This window comes from Saccharomyces cerevisiae, chromosome V (genome assembly GCF_000146045.2).
Source record: "Saccharomyces cerevisiae S288C chromosome V, complete sequence".
NCBI lineage: Eukaryota > Fungi > Ascomycota > Saccharomycetes > Saccharomycetales > Saccharomycetaceae > Saccharomyces > Saccharomyces cerevisiae.
Genome location: NC_001137.3, coordinates 348,669 through 366,652, shown reverse-complemented (window position 1 = coordinate 366,652; position 17,984 = coordinate 348,669). Strand labels below are relative to the sequence as shown.

General features: G+C 39.1%; 9 protein-coding genes and 1 non-coding gene across 10 annotated transcripts, besides 5 other annotated features; 3 read left to right on the top strand and 7 right to left on the bottom strand.

Annotated features, from left to right (window-relative positions):
• Positions 1-135: 135 nt before the first annotated feature.
• Positions 136-2,064, bottom strand: SSA4 (Hsp70 family chaperone SSA4; the record flags this gene model as incomplete). Its single annotated transcript, NM_001178994.3, has 1 exon — positions 136-2,064. The coding sequence occupies one exon, from the start codon at positions 2,062-2,064 to the stop codon at positions 136-138; it is 1,929 nt and encodes a 642-aa protein (NP_011029.3).
• Positions 2,065-2,950: 886 nt separating this feature from the next.
• Positions 2,951-3,553, bottom strand: RPS8B (40S ribosomal protein eS8 RPS8B; the record flags this gene model as incomplete). Its single annotated transcript, NM_001178993.1, has 1 exon — positions 2,951-3,553. One exon carries the CDS (start codon positions 3,551-3,553, stop codon positions 2,951-2,953), a length of 603 nt encoding a protein of 200 aa, NP_011028.1.
• Positions 3,554-4,858: 1,305 nt separating this feature from the next.
• On the top strand, positions 4,859-6,151 carry AST2 (Ast2p; the record flags this gene model as incomplete). Its single annotated transcript, NM_001178992.1, has 1 exon — positions 4,859-6,151. The coding sequence occupies one exon, from the start codon at positions 4,859-4,861 to the stop codon at positions 6,149-6,151; it is 1,293 nt and encodes a 430-aa protein (NP_011027.1).
• Positions 6,152-6,338: 187 nt separating this feature from the next.
• On the bottom strand, positions 6,339-7,091 carry UBC6 (E2 ubiquitin-conjugating protein UBC6; the record flags this gene model as incomplete). Its single annotated transcript, NM_001178991.3, has 1 exon — positions 6,339-7,091. One exon carries the CDS (start codon positions 7,089-7,091, stop codon positions 6,339-6,341), a length of 753 nt encoding a protein of 250 aa, NP_011026.3.
• Positions 7,092-7,591: 500 nt separating this feature from the next.
• PRS2 (ribose phosphate diphosphokinase subunit PRS2) lies at positions 7,592-8,548 on the top strand (the record flags this gene model as incomplete). Its single annotated transcript, NM_001178990.3, has 1 exon — positions 7,592-8,548. One exon carries the CDS (start codon positions 7,592-7,594, stop codon positions 8,546-8,548), a length of 957 nt encoding a protein of 318 aa, NP_011025.3.
• A 374-nt stretch (positions 8,549-8,922) lies between these two features.
• On the bottom strand, positions 8,923-11,187 carry UBP9 (putative ubiquitin-specific protease UBP9; the record flags this gene model as incomplete). The annotated part of the gene is made up of 1 exon (NM_001178989.1): positions 8,923-11,187. The coding sequence occupies one exon, from the start codon at positions 11,185-11,187 to the stop codon at positions 8,923-8,925; it is 2,265 nt and encodes a 754-aa protein (NP_011024.1).
• Positions 11,188-11,647: 460 nt separating this feature from the next.
• YNCE0018W lies at positions 11,648-11,719 on the bottom strand. Its single transcript has one exon. It is a non-coding gene; the product is annotated as a tRNA-Glu (tRNA).
• A 16-nt stretch (positions 11,720-11,735) lies between these two features.
• Positions 11,736-11,802: a long terminal repeat (Ty3 LTR).
• Positions 11,803-12,517: a long terminal repeat (Ty1 LTR).
• Positions 11,923-12,293: a long terminal repeat (Ty4 LTR).
• Positions 12,518-12,917: 400 nt separating the features above from the next.
• Positions 12,918-13,254: a long terminal repeat (Ty1 LTR).
• Positions 13,017-13,075: an origin of replication (ARS516; Autonomously Replicating Sequence).
• Positions 13,255-13,416: 162 nt separating the features above from the next.
• SHC1 (Shc1p) lies at positions 13,417-14,955 on the bottom strand (the record flags this gene model as incomplete). The annotated part of the gene is made up of 1 exon (NM_001178987.1): positions 13,417-14,955. The coding sequence occupies one exon, from the start codon at positions 14,953-14,955 to the stop codon at positions 13,417-13,419; it is 1,539 nt and encodes a 512-aa protein (NP_011022.1).
• A 515-nt stretch (positions 14,956-15,470) lies between these two features.
• RAD51 (recombinase RAD51) lies at positions 15,471-16,673 on the bottom strand (the record flags this gene model as incomplete). Its single annotated transcript, NM_001178986.3, has 1 exon — positions 15,471-16,673. One exon carries the CDS (start codon positions 16,671-16,673, stop codon positions 15,471-15,473), a length of 1,203 nt encoding a protein of 400 aa, NP_011021.3.
• Positions 16,674-17,306: 633 nt separating this feature from the next.
• On the top strand, positions 17,307-17,924 carry PUP3 (proteasome core particle subunit beta 3; the record flags this gene model as incomplete). Its single annotated transcript, NM_001178985.3, has 1 exon — positions 17,307-17,924. The coding sequence occupies one exon, from the start codon at positions 17,307-17,309 to the stop codon at positions 17,922-17,924; it is 618 nt and encodes a 205-aa protein (NP_011020.3).
• Between the last annotated feature and the right edge of the window lie 60 nt (positions 17,925-17,984).

Here is a 17,984-nt window from a genome sequence, read left to right as displayed (position 1 = left end):
TGACGATGAGAACGTACAAATAGTAGTCATTTGCTAATTACTGATTGTGTATCTTATATATATACTTATAAAAAGTTGTTAAGAGGGAAAACTAAGAAATTCGATGCTGCTACTTCATCGCATCTTTGTATTTATCTAATCAACCTCTTCAACCGTTGGGCCGTTGTCTGGTGCTCCAGTGGGGCCTGCTCCAGCACCCGGAACTGGGCCTGCTCCTGGGGCACCACCTGCAGCTCCGTAAAATTTACTCATAATGGGGTTTGCAACACCTTCTAGTTCCTTTTGCCTTTCCTTGTATTCCTCGGTGGAGGCCGCTTGCGAAGCATCTAACCAATTTATAGCATCTTGGGCGGCGGCTTCCAATTTCCTGGCATCCTCTTCACCCACCTTCTCCTTGAAGTTATTTTCGCTCACAGAATTTTTCAAAGTAAACGCGTACGATTCTAGCTGATTCTTAGCTTGAACACGTTGAGCTTCTTGTTCATCTTCGGCCTTGAACTTTTCTGCCTCAGCAACCATTTTATCGATATCTTCCTTCGATAATCTTCCCTTATCGTTAGTAATTGTAATCTTGTTAGATTTACCAGTACCTTTTTCAACGGCAGATACGTTCAGAATACCATTTGCATCGATATCAAATGTAACTTCAATTTGTGGTACGCCTCTTGGAGCGGGTGGAATACCGCTCAACTCAAATTTACCCAGTAGATTGTTGTCTTTTGTCCTTGTCCTTTCACCCTCAAAAACTTGTATCAACACACCAGGTTGGTTGTCAGCGTAGGTGGAAAACACTTCCGATTTTTTTGTTGGGATAGTCGAATTTCTTGGGATCAACTTTGTCATAATACCACCTGCAGTTTCAATACCTAGAGATAATGGTGCAACATCCAGCAACAGTAAATCTTGGGTCGTCGACGACTGGTCACCCGTTAAGATGGCAGCCTGTACGGCAGCACCATAAGCGACGGCCTCATCAGGGTTAATCGAACGGTTTGGTTCTTTACCATTGAAAAAATCAGAAACCAGTTTTTGTACTTTTGGAATTCTTGTTGAACCACCAACAAGTACAATTTCATCAATTTGTGACTTATCTAATTTTGAATCAGCCAAAACTTTTTCCACTGGCTCCAATGTAGATCTAAACAAATCAGCACATAATTCTTCAAATCTTGCCCTTGTAATGGAAGTATAGAAATCGATACCCTCAAATAATGAATCTATTTCTATAGATGTCTGAGCAGACGAAGACAGAGTTCTCTTGGCCCTTTCAGCGGCGGTCCTTAACCTCCTTAGGGACCTTTGGTTAGTTGTTAGATCCTTTTTATTTTTTCTTTTGAACTCCTCGGCTAGAAAGTTAACCAGCCTACTATCGAAATCTTCACCACCCAAGTGAGTGTCACCAGCAGTAGCCTTAACCTCAAAGACACCTTCATCTATGGATAGCAGAGAGACATCAAAAGTACCACCACCTAAATCAAAGATCAAGACGTTGTGCTCCTTCTGCGATTTCTTGTCCAGCCCATACGCAATAGCGGCAGCTGTAGGTTCATTAATGATACGAAGAACGTTCAAGCCCGCGATTGTACCGGCATCTTTTGTTGCTTGCCTTTGTGAATCGTTGAAATAGGCTGGAACCGTTACTACAGCATCTTTCACTTCTGTTCCTAAAAAGTTCTCAGCAGTCTCCTTCATCTTTGTCAAGATCATTGAGGAAATTTCTTCTGGAGTAAATGTCTTTGTCTCGCCTTTATATTCCACTTGCACTACCGGTTTACCTCCCTTGTCAATCACTTTGAATGGGTAATGCTTAGCATCGTTCGTCACTTCTGGATCATCGAATTTACGTCCGATCAGACGCTTAGCATCGAATACTGTATTATGTGGGTTCATCGCAGCTTGATTCTTCGCAGCGTCACCAATTAGCCTTTCTGTGTCAGTAAAAGCCACATAAGAAGGCGTCGTTCTATTACCTTGATCGTTAGCGATAATTTCAACCCTATCGTTTGCAAAATGAGCAACACATGAATAGGTTGTACCTAAATCAATACCAACAGCTTTTGACATGATTATTGTTTTGTTTATTTTTTTTCTTGTTTTTGTTATTTACTTTTTATTAGTGGTTTTTATTCGAAAGTTGTGGAGAAAGAAGAGATAGGCCTCTGAAAAGTCCTTTATTGGCTTGAGTTTCGTTCAATTTATACGAACATTTTGTTACTGTCGTCAAACTAAGGAGCTTCCCCCCTTGCTTATTGAATCAGTGTTTTGTTTAACTTCCTTTTTTCTTGGTGCTTCCATAAGGTTCTAGGAACTTCTAGAATGTACTTCATTGCTCGAATGAAAAAGTAACAACTCACCGGGCAAAAGATATCCGCTTTGAAACCTATTACATTCTATAATACCCAATGGTGGGAGAGTACATACCGGAATGGATGTGCGGCTAGAGTTGAGATATCTTTCGTGTAAACCTCGCGGAATTACAATATAAATCCCACCCCTATGAACGTAATTTAGTTCTAACAAGACCCGAGGGGTTTTTCGAATCTCAATGGAGAAGTGACAATAGTATCCTTGATTTGGAGAAGGATTCAACTGAATGTCTTTTCTAGTATGGAAGGTATCAGTTTTTAATACATAGAAAGGGTGAGTGACTACCACAACAGATACAAATTTTCCCGCACATACAACGAATCTTACGTAAAATATATTAGCAGATCTACCTAACAAAGATCTGCTAGATAAGTGTGACGGTAGAATGCTATCAACATACTTTACCTTATCAACTGATATTTGAAGATATGTTGCTGGTCTAGAGTTTAAAAAACTTTTATGTTAATTGTTTTACAAATTATAAATGGAATGGTAAATATTAAAAATAAGAAAGCAGATAGAGACAACACAAAGTAAAAGTAAAATTGTACATGTAGTGTAATAAAATATTATCTTATTATCTCTATTTCTTAGCAGTCAATCTTCTTAGGTAGAAAGCTAATTCTTCACCTTCCAAGATGTAACCATCACATCTACCGGATTGACCTGGTCTGGAAGAGATACAAGCGTATAATCTACCGGCGCTGAATTGAGATTCAACGGAAGATTCGATCTTGGCAGAAGCAGCTCTAGCAGCCCACTTTCTTTCAGCGTTCTTGCTCTTGGCAACAGTTTCTTCTTCCTTGACGTTCTTCTTCTTACCCAAGGTTTGACCGTAGTGAGCTTCGAACCATTGTCTGAATGGAGTAGCATCAATTTGGACAATGGCAGCCTTGGTCAAAGTGTTAGTTCTAACCAATTCATTGTTGGATGGATGGTAAACAACACCAGCAATTCTGGTCTTCTTGGAGATACCTTCAGAAGCCCAAGAAAAGTTACCGGTTTCAATTCTTAGAGCTCTGTATTTCTTGTTACCACCTCTAGTTCTGACAGAGTGGATTCTCTTAGCACCAATTTTTGTGTTGGCTGGTTGACGACCTAATTCGAACTTTCTCTTCTTTCTGAATTGAGCACGTTTAGCACCAGTGGCTGATCTTTTGTGACGAGAATCACGAGAAATACCCATTTTTACACTATTTTAATTTTTGTTAATTTGTTAGTAAAACTATTTTCTTGTAATAACGCATCGAGATAGAAGGCGAAAGTATGTGATATTTTCACAAGGTATTCCAAATGTATTTCAATTGCTCGTATTCATCCTAGACCCATTTTTCCTTGCATCGATAATTCTTCGGTCTTTTAAATTGCAGTACCTCCTCAACGCTAGTTAATTCTCATATATTAACCTCAAATGTTAGGTTGCATGATTTCATTGCTCAGGATGCATGCGTTAGAATTTATGATCTAAATATCCATCTTGCTAGCAGTCTTGACCGCCACAGGTTTTTAGGTTTCTCCTTCTACTTTCTCATTTGCTGGGTATCAGAACATACGTTTTATCGTGGTGTGTTCAGTCTCCTTTCAATGTTTGGTAAGTAAAAATCATAAATAATAGCTTTTAACAATATGGTGGTAAGTTTCACCATTGAGTACAATACGATGGGCATTGGAATGCTGGCAAGCTCGTCCCGCAGAATGGAAGTTTCAATGTCCACGCTGAAGCAGGACCCTTTCCTGCCTAAAGCAATGCCCGTTCGTAAGGAAGTTAGGCGGACTGTCCCTCCCCTCTACCCGAGAAATTTCTCCTTCCTCTCTGCCCACTTGGGCTGGGCAAGTCGGTATCAGGCAGAATCTCTGTTCGGGCGAATTGTCGACCGATTGTGCTCCGCGAACTTTTAGTAATAGACAAAAATATTGAAATATATTGTATGGGTTTAAATTTCTTGGATGTCAAGATGTTTCGCAGTAAAAACTTTCACTCTAATGACGATAAAATATGACTTTGGTTATTATGCCCAGAAGTCGGTAGCTAAAGATAAACGACAGGCTTCAAGTAAACTTTTAAGCGGTGCATAGATTATGTACATTAAGGATTCACTCAGCCTAACTCTTTTTATTGAGTACATTGCTCAAGGCGATACAAGTCCATGAATTTACTGCTTGAAATGGAATTACTCACAACGAGGGGAGAACCAATAATATCCGTATTCGAATTTCTCTGTAGGTCAAGTTCAGTTTCTCTTAAGGGGGAAGTTTTGTTGTCAAGTCGAAGACCTACCTTAACTTAGCCTTTTCTTGCGTCCAGTTGACCTTGATTGTAAAACCTTCTATCGCCATTATTCATCCTATTTTATGATTTTCAGACATCGCCCCAGCTATACACAAAGAGAAGTATAAAGGAAGGGATGCACGATTATACTTAAGTTGAAGGGTACATTACGCAGGAAGTAAAGACGTAACAATCAAAAGAAAGTTAAACTAGCATAGAAAGATGGCAGAGAAAATCTTGGAAAATAAAGACCCTAAACTAGAAGCGATGACAGTGGACCATGAAGTTTCAGCGCCGAAGCCAATCCCCGTGGATGAACCTACGCTGACTAGAGTCGCCAGACCGTTAAGACATGTAAGACATATTCCCGTTAAGTCATTAGTTTTTCATTCTAAACACGGTCCCATTACTTTTTCATATGAGAACAAAATTAAGTTGCCCATAAGTAAAAACAAACTGGTAGTTCAAGTGAACTATGTAGGTTTGAACCCTGTTGATATGAAGATTAGGAATGGTTACACCAAGCCTATTTATGGTGAAGCCGGCATTGGAAGAGAATACAGCGGAGTGATAACACATGTCGGTGATAATTTGACAAATAGATGGAACGTGGGTGACGATGTGTACGGCATTTACTATCATCCCAAGTTAGCCATTGGCGCCCTGCAAAGTTCGTTGCTCATTGATCCGCGTGTCGATCCTATTTTAATGCGACCCAAAAATACTCTATCACCAGAAAAGGCAGCAGGCTCCTTATTCTGTTTAGGAACAGCACTTAATCTGTTAGCTCAACTAAAGGAGAAGGATCAATTGAATACAGAATCTAATGTTTTAATAAACGGTGGTACAAGCTCTGTAGGGATGTTTGCTATCCAGTTATTGAAGCGTTACTATAAAGTTTCTAAAAAGCTAGTAGTGGTAACGTCAGGTAATGGTGCAGCAGTCCTGTCAGAACATTTCCCGGATTTGAAAGATGAAATCATTTTCATAAATTATCTGTCATGTAGGGGAAAATCTAGTAAACCACTCAGACGTATGTTGGATACCGGTAAAGTTGTAGATTATGATGATTTTAATACTCTCAAAGAAACCGAAGATTATACTCAGGGTAAATTTAATGTCGTGTTGGACTTCATCGGTGGTTATGATATCTTGAGTCACTCGAGTTCTTTAATTCACGCTAAAGGTGCTTATATTACAACAGTTGGTGATTATGTTGGAAATTATAAGAAAGACGTCTTTGATTCTTGGGATAACCCTAGCGCCAATGCAAGAAAAATGTTTGGATCAATGTTATGGTCATACGATTATTCTCATTTTTACTTTGACCCCAATATCAAGATTATCCCCAAGAAGAATGATTGGATACATGAATGCGGCAAGCTGCTAAATGAGGGAGTCGTAGATTGCGTTGTTGATAAGGTTTATTCCTGGAAAAATTTCAAGGAAGCATTTTCCTATATGGCTACACAACGTGCTCAAGGTAAGCTTATAATGAAAGTTGAAGGTTTTTGAAATGGGAGTTTCTGTCTCCCTAGGTTTCACCTCATTTTTATTGAGGTTTCTTGGTCAATACATACTCAAAAATATAATTAATAATTCACAATGTTCATAATAAAAAGATCCGTTTTGTCTATATAATACTATTGATTTCTATTCTGTGTTGTCAAAATTTATCTAAAGTTTAGTTCATTTAATGGCTTCATTTCATAAAAAGGCCAACCAAAAACAAAAAAATAGCGATACCAATATAAACCATTGAAGAACTATCATTAGGTTCTTTGCCATCTTTCTTGGAATTATTTTCTGATTGTCTCAACGCTTGTTCAGCGCGTATTCTGTCTTCAGGGTCTAGAATTTCCTCCAACGAGATGACTTTTTCCTTCGCAGCCTTTGTAAAAGGGTCTTCTGTTTCATCACCTGTATTTGCCGCATCCCCCTCATCCAATTTTCTCTTTTCTAATGTCTCTACATTTTCCTGTACAACTTCCGGAAAAATCAATTTGAATCTAACATTTTGAAAAGTGTTATAACTTATGGAATTTCTTGCTAATGTCTTCTTCTGATGGTCTGATGTTGTAATTGATCCTGTCGTGGCTTCATCACTGGTCATGAAACTTAGTAACCCGTTCAAAATGGTTGAGACAGACCAGCCAGGATTCCAAGTATCAGGGTGGTAATCACTCATAGAAAGGCATAATCGTGTGTTGGGCTTGAAACGTCCATTCGGTGTTATCATTCTGATAGCCGGTGGTTTGTATGGATAATCAGACGGGAAAGTTAAAGTACCGTGATATTGACCGCCCTTGTAAGGAGTATCCGCAGGTCCTGTGATAATATAGTGCCACTCTAAAATATTATCTTCGTTGGGGCGAGCAAGAATATATGGTGGAGGGTTTTCCACCATCAACTTGTACTCTTTCGTCAATCTCTTGTGAGCCTGCTTTGTAGCCATTACTATTGTACGTACTTTGTTTGCAATTTGCGAATGCGGTTTTAGTTAATATTTAAAGTCTTTTCTGCGATATGCGATGGTAGTCTTCTTTATCACGGCTCCTAAAGTGTGATAATCGGAAAGTTCCTTTCTGTTCTCTGCAATCGATTTCGGCTTTTTCTGAACACAAATAACCAAAATTTCCTTATTTTATTGGGGAGGCTATCCTAATTGTAAAGTGCAATATTGCTGTGGAAGGATATCGACTCAAGCGACCAGTGGAATAGGATGGCGAGTTGGCTAGTTTAGCTCTCTCCGACATTGTTGCTATTGAACAGATACGGTATGCCCGTGTATTTATCCTCCTACCAAATCGCGCAGCAAAATGGTTAAGCACGTGACTATTTTTCAACAATGAAAAAATTTTGAACAATAGATGATATGAGGAGGCATCGAGGGATTGCTAAGAAGAGGATATTCCTCATCATCCAAAGACTATCTTGTCGTAAGTTTCGTTGAATATGTCTACAAACAGTATTAAGTTGTTAGCTGGTAACTCACATCCTGGGCTTGCTGAGCTTATTTCCCAAAGGCTTGGTGTACCGTTATCTAAAGTGGGGGTATATCAGTATTCAAATAAAGAGACGTCTGTTACAATAGGGGAAAGCATTCGTGATGAAGACGTATATATCATCCAAACTGGTTACGGGGAACATGAAATCAACGATTTCTTAATGGAATTACTTATCTTAATTCACGCTTGTAAGACGGCATCAGTCAGAAGAATTACGGCAGTAATACCAAATTTCCCTTATGCTAGACAAGATAAGAAGGATAAATCGCGGGCGCCCATCACTGCGAAGCTGATTGCCAATCTTTTGGAAACTGCGGGTTGTGATCATGTTATTACTATGGATCTCCATGCTTCACAAATTCAAGGGTTTTTTCATATCCCGGTTGATAATTTATACGGTGAACCAAGTGTGTTGAATTACATAAGGACCAAAACAGATTTCAATAATGCGATACTGGTATCGCCTGATGCTGGTGGTGCGAAAAGGGTGGCTTCTTTAGCGGACAAGCTGGATATGAATTTTGCCTTGATTCATAAGGAGAGGCAAAAAGCTAATGAAGTTTCGCGAATGCTGCTTGTCGGTGATGTTGCTGGTAAGTCATGCTTGTTGATTGACGATATGGCTGACACGTGTGGTACGCTGGTGAAAGCCTGTGACACATTAATGGATCACGGTGCTAAGGAGGTTATCGCTATTGTCACACATGGTATATTTTCTGGCTCAGCTAGGGAGAAGTTAATAAATAGTAGGTTATCAAGAATTGTTTGCACCAACACGGTACCTGTTGATTTGGATTTGGACATTGTCGATCAGGTGGATATCAGCCCTACGATTGCAGAAGCTATCAGAAGATTGCATAATGGAGAATCAGTCTCATATTTATTTACACATGCGCCTGTTTAAAGAAGAGGTATAAACGAATATATTTGTATAAATGTACTAACAGATATTTTGAAAAAAAATGCGTATATCTATTCAGTATTAGCGCTTATGCTGCCACCAATATTCTTCATCTGGTCTCTATGAGATTTTCATTAAAGCTTAATCTTTTCTGATTTACCGCCCTTGCTTTTGGAAAATATGTGAAATTTTATTGTGCTCTAAAAAAAAAAAGTTATTACAGTAGGTGAAGTGAAATACAACTAAATTCGAAAGATCAGGAACAATAGAAAGAAACGTGGAAATTATTTAAAAAAGGAAGAAAAAATGGTACACTAATATTGATACTTTTAGAACAGATGGGTCTCAACTATATGATGTATCGAAACAATCCCGATTTATTTGATGAAGCTCAATATTCTCGATTTTCTTTTTTGCTTATTGCGTTTTTTATCATTTAATGGCGTCTTGGTTTCTGCAGTCTTAACTTCAGGTATATTCCCCAAGGTCTTTTTGCGTTCAATATTTGCAGCTGCCCTCAATTTACGATCCCTTAACCAATCATCGCATTTTATTAACTGTTCAATGTTATTGTCAGTCTGCATTTGATCTTGACTAGAAGTGTCTATATTTTCATTTTGATTTTCGGTCTTATCAGCCTGTGTTTCTTTATAGAATAAAACGTAGGCTGTAGTTTGATCACCTGGATGACCTGTGAATTGTAACACAGTTTCTTCTTTTATGGATTCCACCGTTTCGTCATCATACAAAAGCCACCCAAACTTTTCGTTCCTGCAAATGCATACGTAATGACCATGCTGTGGACCGCTCCCCATATGGATGACGACGCCGCTTAGTTCATATTTTTTATATACTGATGTATTAAAAGTGGAAGAAACATCCAAAGTTAGTGGATAGAGTATTTTGTTAAAAAGTTTGATGTTTGACTTTTGCTCCTCTGAATACTTGAATCTTTTTAGGTGCAATGACAGAATATGGGGCAGTTGCTTCAGTCCGACCATACGTTCTGCTTCTTGTAAACCATAACATTTGTTACAATAAAATTTGTTAACCCCGTTCAACATCTCACGCTGATGATAGCTTTTTAACATCTTCTGGATATCAGTCTCTTCATCACCCTGTACTTCTATTGGAAAGTCTAAAAATGGTTCGTCCCTTGAGGTGATATTGTCACAAGTTAAACATTTGATCCTATTCGTCAGTGTACCTTTGAATAAATCCGTTATAAAGTTGTCGTTGCTGTTGTCTGTCTTTTGTGGTCCGAATCTCATTCTGGGATTATTGCGTTGAATATATTCACTGAAATCATTTAATAAAAAGTTTAAAAATTCATGGGCATCTTGTTGCATCATAGTGTTGAACAAGACGTTTTCTTTTTTTAAAATTTTGACAAACTCTGTAGGTGAAACGATACCGGTTAGCGACAAGTTTTCAGTAATAGACTCAAATATATCTTTTAGTCCATTGTAAAGTGTAGCTTCCTCGGTTGGATAAAGTAAATGATCTACGTTAAGAACGGGGCCTCTAATTAAAGCGGCTTTTTTTCTTTGTTCACTTGTTGGAAACGTATTCTCTTTATTATTATTAGAATTGTTGACAGCATCGTTACAGCTCTCAGGGTTAACAAGGACATCATCATCCACTGATGTAATCCTACTGCCTTGTGAATCACACTGGCAATGCGAATTTGCTTGACAATCTGTAGTTGAAGCTTTTGATAAGGAATCGCTTTGCTTTAAAAGCGGTCTTCCCACAATAATTTTTTTACAGCCTTCGTGAAGCTTCTCTGTTAATGTATCAGAGGCCATTACAACTGTGTGAACAGGCTGAGGCCGTTCCATCTCATTGTTATCATCTTTCTTTGCAGAATCTTTATAGTTCGATTTATCTTTTCCAAAACCCATAAACGAGTTCCTTTTTCTTTCAAAATTATTCTGTTTTTCTTGAGTAGAAGAAGAGGAGTTATCTTGATCACTCTGCTGAAGGTGGTGGTGGTTATGTGCATCTTCATTATCATTGCTTTGGTACCCCGTATTAGAATTTCCGCTATTAGTAGATGTTTCAAAACTTTCATTAGTGAATACCCTTATTTTTGAACCCTTCAAATCACTTTTGCGTATTCTGTTTACTGCGGCTACTCTTTCAGGATATCGCAGCACATTACACCTAAATTCGGGGATATTATAAAGGCATTGTAGAACGGAGTTGCAGTAGCAAGTATTCCCAAAATTTTCATAACCAAACACTTTATTGGAACCATCCCCATATGGCATTAAATCTGTAATAGTAGTAAATAGTATGGAGGACTCTGTATCGAACGCACGATCTTCATATGTAGTCGAGGAATCGTACTCTCTTTCATCTGAAGTACTTGCCATATTATGGTAATGCTCATGGTAATGTTTATTTCCTGCAAGGTTATCCGTTTGACTACTAAACTTGCTTCTTCTTTCATGGCTCGCAAGATTAGAAGGTATGCTTGATGTACTACTCTTAGCACTTGGTGATTTCGCTATGGAGGGATCTCCAGAACCTTTCGTTTTCTTCAGGCTAGTTGCTTTCCGATTAATTTCGTCATTACCTTGAGTGTTCTTCTCCGGGTGTGACTTTTTCCTATTCACAGATAACCATCTTTTTATCATTTTTCATATGGAAGACTCGTTGCCTTTGGTAAATGTTTTAATTTTCTGTTTATTACTGATAATGCAAATACTTTTTTAAGGATCGAGCTAAGGTTTTCGACACATTCAAGCTTGTTCAAGCGAAAGGTTGAGTTCGCCCCTAGAAGTTTAATAAAATCGGAAGTTCCAAATACAGCTTCGATGGACCTTATTGAATGCAAGAGAAACGTTTTCTTGTGGGGGGGGCGTATATCGTTTGGAAAGGAACAGAAGTGCAACTTTTTCAACCCATAATAGAAATCGCGCATTGACATTAATAAACGCGATTTCCGGGGTAAAAACCGCATATAAAGTATATATGGCGTACAGGAGCCCAACTGCTTTTTCTTTTGCTGAAGGACAATTGAGATACGACAGCGTGATGCTTTGTTGGAAGGTGGCTCCTAACCCCATACATACACTGTATGATGTCAAAAAAGTACTCCGATACGGGGAGTCGAACCCCGGTCTCCACGGTGAAAGCGTGATGTGATAGCCGTTACACTATATCGGATTACAATACACGTATGTGTTGCATCTCAAAATGGAATACGTCAGTATGACAATACCCACCTAAAATATTCATAAAACACATATTGAGATGTTGGTGAATTTTAAAATAATTGTTGGGATTCATTGTTCGTAAACGCTATAATATTGCGTATACAGAATATACTAGAAGTCTCCTCGAGATATGGAATCCATAAAAGGAGAATCTGTTGGAACGAGAGTAATTAATAGTGACATGAGTTGCTATGGTAACAATCTAATGCTTACATCGTATATTAATGTACACCTCGTATACGTTTAAGTGTGATTGCGCCTATTGCAGAAGGAATGTTAAACGAGAAGCTCAGACAATACTGAAGCTGTGTTAAACACCTATTAGTTGAACATGTTATGGTAGGTACATATATGAGGAATATGAGTCGTCACATCAATGTATAGTAACTACCGGAATCACTATTATATTGGTCATGATTAATATGACCAATCGGCGTGTGTTTTATATACCTCTCTTATTTAGTATAAGAAGATCAGTAATTATTTCTTCATTAATACTATTTTTTTACCTCTAATTATCAACAGAATCGATAAATCTACATATTGTTGTTATTCTTTTTTCTTCCATTTTATATGTTCTCGTTTATTATTCTATCACGATCTGAGTCCCTGCATTTCGGCCTCCATTAAATTTGATGAGTGTTTCTCAATTTTTTATGTCATCTTCCCGCACCGTATATGATTGTATACCAGTATTATGAATATCAGTACACTAGTTGATAGATGATGGCTGATTCCTATTCCAAGAAAGTTTTACTTAAACTTTTATATTTCTACTATAGGTTCTTGTCTGAGTAACGGAAACCACCTGCTCTAACAAAATCTTAGTTTAGTTCAAGGTTACATTTGCTGCATAATCGTTGTGGTTCTGGAGTTTTATCCCGCAACGAAATTCTAATCTATGGTTGAAATTTAATTATGGAAAAACTCATTTATGATGCTAAGCAAACAGGTCTTAGTGTGAGGGGGCATTGATCTTGAAAAATAGTCAATCCTACCCGCAGAAATTACTCCACAAAGGTCTGAAAGGAGACGCTGTTGCGTATTTGATCAATGAGGTGTATACCTCTTATCTTAAGCGGTATATAATAGCTTTATATCCCGATACTTGAATTATGCTTATGTAGGAAGAAGTGACACTGATTGCTCATTTGTGCCATTATAATGTAAGCGTTTGTTTTACAAGTGTTAGTGAAGGTACAATGTATGTTATTATTTTTTTTCTTCATCGTTTCTTTTCAAAAGGATGAGATTTTGTTTTAAAATATTACAGATTTCCGCACCAAAAAGTAAATATTATGAAAAAGACACATTAATTTCAACGCTGGGAAAGTAAATAAGTATAACGTCGTATATGATAGAACTAAGAAAGGCCGTGACTTAACTGGTCCATAGCCAATGCCACGGCATTAACGATAGTAGTGCTCAAATACATCTAAAAATGCAGCATATAGGATCTGCGCTAAATAACAGAAGGAGTTTAGTCAGGTTTATTTATTCGATATACAGCAAAGTAACAAATAGTAACGAAAGGTGTGAGGATCAGTCTATTTTTGATCAAACAAACTTCTAAAGTTAATCGAACTTCCACAGTTTGTGAAAAAAAAAACAACAAAATAAAAGGAAAACGAAGTTTGTATTTATCTATTAAATCAACTTTTTGGCTGCCACAGCTTCATGGGAGGTTTTATGATATTTCTGTGCCGAAGGAGGATGTCCTCGCGAAACAAACCCTCCACTTCTGCGAGCGTCTTCTAGTATTCTTGCCGATTCAGTATGCCCTAAAGCCGCCGCCTTCTCATACAATGCCATAGCATAATCTGGATCCGAAATGATAAGATCTTTATATCCCGTCATATAAATATTGGCTAATTCAAAAGGAGCACCACAAACAAAGCTGCTAGCCATAGATGTAGCCCTTCGCAACCATCTATAACCATCCATTTTGGTTAGAATATCATCTGGAAGACCCATCAAACCATGATACGAATATACTCCTAATTTGTACATTGCTGCAGGATGGTTCTTAGTTGCAGCAAAAGTCAAAAAGTTAACCGCCTTCGGTGCATTTCTGGTTACACCCAAGCCGCACTCATAGCAAATGGCAGTTCTGTAAACACTTTCGATGTGCATTCTTTTGGCTGCAGCGGAGAATAAAAGAAATGCTCTTCTATTCTTTATTTTACCGAAAACTCCAGAGGAGTAGGCGTCACCTAGAAGGTACTGTGCATCAGGGTATCCAACGGCACTTAGTTTCTTCAAAATAACTTTGGCATCGTTCACTAAATATTCCTTTAAAGAATCTACAGAGAAGCTATTGCTTTCATCCTCCAGTTCCTTAACAAGTTCGTGTAGTTTTTCGGTATCCAACCCTACCCTTAAAATGTATTGTGCATACTGAAAATTAGAATATATGTCTTGAGTTTTCTTAACTACCTCCCCGTACATTTCAATGGTTTTCCATCTTGGTAGCAAGCTCTTCTTGTTTTTCTTGCCAAGGTGAAATTTGGCCACATTATGTGATTCTGATGCAGTCACCTCATTTGTGAGGCAAAGACTATTGTAAACGTTAAAATCTAGTGACACATGTCTAGGAAGTGAAATGGAACTTGTACTTCTATTGATATCGTTTGAAGAGCCTGATCCGCTTGGATTATTCAAAAAGTCCAAATCATTCGATTGACTAAAAGACAGAGCGACAGATTCATTCTGAGAGGGAGGGGGCTCAGCGAAGTCGTGAAACTCGGAATTACCGTCTGCCGATGTGCCATTTAAAATTTCGGATGAAATTTCAGAAGCAATTTCAATTTCACAAGAACCTTGTGATTTTTCCTTCAGTGAGGAAGAAGCATCGTCCTCAACGTCGTTCTCAAACTCGTCCTGCTCAGGAAGAATCTTTCTTGTGGGAAAAGAGTTATATTTTTCAATCAATGAGGGCGAAGCGTCGATATCCATCGCATCCTCACCAATAGAGGATGAAATTTTTTCTTTATCATTTGTAAACACATCACCTGAGCGTGAAATATGAGATGAAACGGATGACCAGTATTGACGAACTTCTGGTTTATTCAATATCAGAGAGGAATCAGAGGAGAATCCGCTTGATTCCAACTGTTTATCAACCTCATTATAAGCTCCAATTTCAGGGTATGCACCAGGAGTATTTGAGCAAATAGTCATGGACATTATGGGTACTGCCTGATTTTAACAAAGGGATACTCGTAATGTCAACCGTACTTCTCTTGCTGTTAGCAAAAGTATTGTTCTATTCTTTTTTCCAAGTACAATTTTTTATTCAATTTAAAAACGTCGAAACGAAGACAAGGAAATTCATTGCCATAAAGAAGTGTATGGTATTTTACGTTGGTTTTATAAGAGGATGGCGACATATCAGAAAATTTTTCTCTTCACTCCCCTAAAAGGATAAAGCCGCGCGGACCCTGCAGGAGGAAGTAGTCATCGGGAAGAAGAGTAGAAAAATACATATATTTCATGGGTGACAGACAATACGAAAGTTATTTAAAAGAACTGAAAAAAAAGGTTAAGACCGCAGTAGGGTTGCGAGGTATATGACAAAATATATGCAAAAATCTAAGACAGTGGATGGAAATGAAGATAAAAATGTACGGAACGCAACCTAAGAAAAAGAGGAGAATTGAAAGTAAACCTGTGTAAATAAATAGAGACAAGAGACCAAATACCTACTCGTCTTCTTCTCTGGGGTCACCAACACCATCTTCATAGATCGCGAACACACATTCAGCCTCTGGTAAGCAAGGTGAGTCAACAACTTTGCATAATCTTTGACATCCCTTACCCTTTTTGAAACCTAATCGCGTGGTGGAAGAATGTGCCATAATATTACCACCGATAGGCTTCTTTGGATCTGGATTAAAAGCCATACCACCATCAACTTGGGCGACCACTTGGTTAGTAACGACGACTGCAACACCAAATTGGTCGGCCAGCCTTTGCAAAGCACGCATAAATTTGGCTAAATGCATTTGCCTTGCGCTTAGTTCACCACGACCAGAAAAATCCGTACGGTATAGAGCCATAACAGAATCGACCACAATCAAGGAAAACCGAGACTCGCTCATCATTTGGGCAGCAGCATCCAGAAGTCTTAACTGATGATCGGCGTTATAGGCTCTTGCATACGCAACGTTGTTCAAAGCATCATCCGGGTCTAATCCGAACCGCTGAGCTATGGATACCAATCTTACCGGCCTGAAAGTACCTTCGGTATCGATATACAAACACTTACCTTCACCGCCACCAATATCCAATGGAATTTGGCATGTCACGGCCAAAGTGTGACATAGCTGGGACTTACCTGTCCTGAATTCACCGAAAAGCTCAGTAATAGAACCAGTTTCCACACCACCACCCAAAAGAGTGTCCAAATTCTTAGAACCCGTTGTCAAACAAATCAGCTCCGATCTTCTCATATGAAAATCAGCAGCCGTGACAAATCCCATAGGCACTAGCCTTGCCGCTTCGTTTAGCAACTTATCTGCCTTAGCTTCCGATATACCTTTGATTTCCAATAAATCCTTTCTGGGAGCATATGCTACCGCTTCAGCAGTGTGAAGCCCACTCTCCCTTAGTTTTTTCACATCCGCCATAGTAATCCCGTTCACTTGCAGTTTTTCTATTGGCACAAACGAACCTAAGGCAGCTTCATCGTATGCTTCATCCTCCATTTCACCTTGCGCTTCCGCTTGCTCCTGCAATCCGCCACCATCGCCGGAGCCGTTGGTGGCCTCAATATCTTCGCTGCTACCGTTGCCGTTTCCATCAACGACTGACTGTGAAAGGTCTGCTGGTACAGTGGACATCAACGAACCGTTCCCGTACTGAAGCTGTGACTCTGATATATGTTGTTCTTGAACTTGAGACATATGACGATAACAAATTAGTAGGCCTTTAACAAATAACTACGTCTGCTCTTTGTCGCTACACTCAACTACTAGTATATGGAAACTACGGAAGATAGAAGAAGTAACTGAGAAAATTTTTTCTCCAGTCCCCACTATTCCCCTTTATGGTCCCACCACGCGTACTGTAAACAAACCAGGACAGAAATAGCGGAAATGACGCGTAGCATAGGGTAACGAAGTGTGGCCTAGTCGTGGGATATGGTGAGACGGTGATAAAACACTGATACAACCGGTTGGAATGCTCAGGGAATGCTCAAGAAGGCCACCTGTTGCAGGATAGCTAAACTAGATTGGTTGAAGAACGGTAGTGGTGCATTTCCAACATTTACCGTCCATTTTAATTTACTCTGTGACAATGATAAGCCAGATCGCTATTAACGTGGTGTAGTCATGTGACCGGATGGCACTGCCGGTGGCAAAAAAGTGCAAATGCAGGGGCGATGAAAAGAGAGGAAGAAAGAGTTTATGGCATAGTAGAAAGGCCAATTAAATCGGGAAGCTGCTAAGTAAGTTTGAACCGTAGTTTCGAAGTAGAGTGCGTTTCTTGCGAATTGTGGTGAAAATATTGAACAGTGAATAAAGCATAAAAAAAAAATGTCGGATCCAAGTTCTATTAACGGTGGTATCGTCGTTGCGATGACAGGTAAAGACTGTGTGGCCATTGCCTGTGATTTGCGTCTCGGAAGCCAGTCACTAGGTGTGTCGAACAAGTTTGAAAAAATCTTCCACTATGGGCATGTGTTCTTAGGGATTACCGGTCTGGCTACCGACGTGACTACTCTGAACGAGATGTTCCGCTACAAGACGAACCTATATAAGTTGAAGGAAGAAAGGGCCATTGAGCCTGAAACGTTTACCCAATTAGTGTCAAGTTCACTTTATGAAAGAAGATTCGGTCCATACTTTGTGGGGCCGGTGGTAGCAGGTATTAATTCCAAGTCCGGGAAGCCCTTTATTGCGGGATTCGACCTAATCGGCTGTATCGACGAGGCCAAGGATTTTATCGTTAGCGGTACTGCATCCGACCAACTGTTCGGTATGTGTGAGTCCCTGTACGAACCTAATCTAGAGCCAGAAGATCTTTTCGAAACTATAAGTCAGGCCCTACTGAATGCTGCTGACCGTGACGCTCTATCAGGCTGGGGAGCTGTAGTATACATCATCAAGAAGGATGAAGTGGTGAAGAGATACTTGAAGATGAGACAAGATTGATCGGTTCATGGCAATCTCATGGTCCCAAAAACAACCCCAACACAAAATATCAGCGGAACG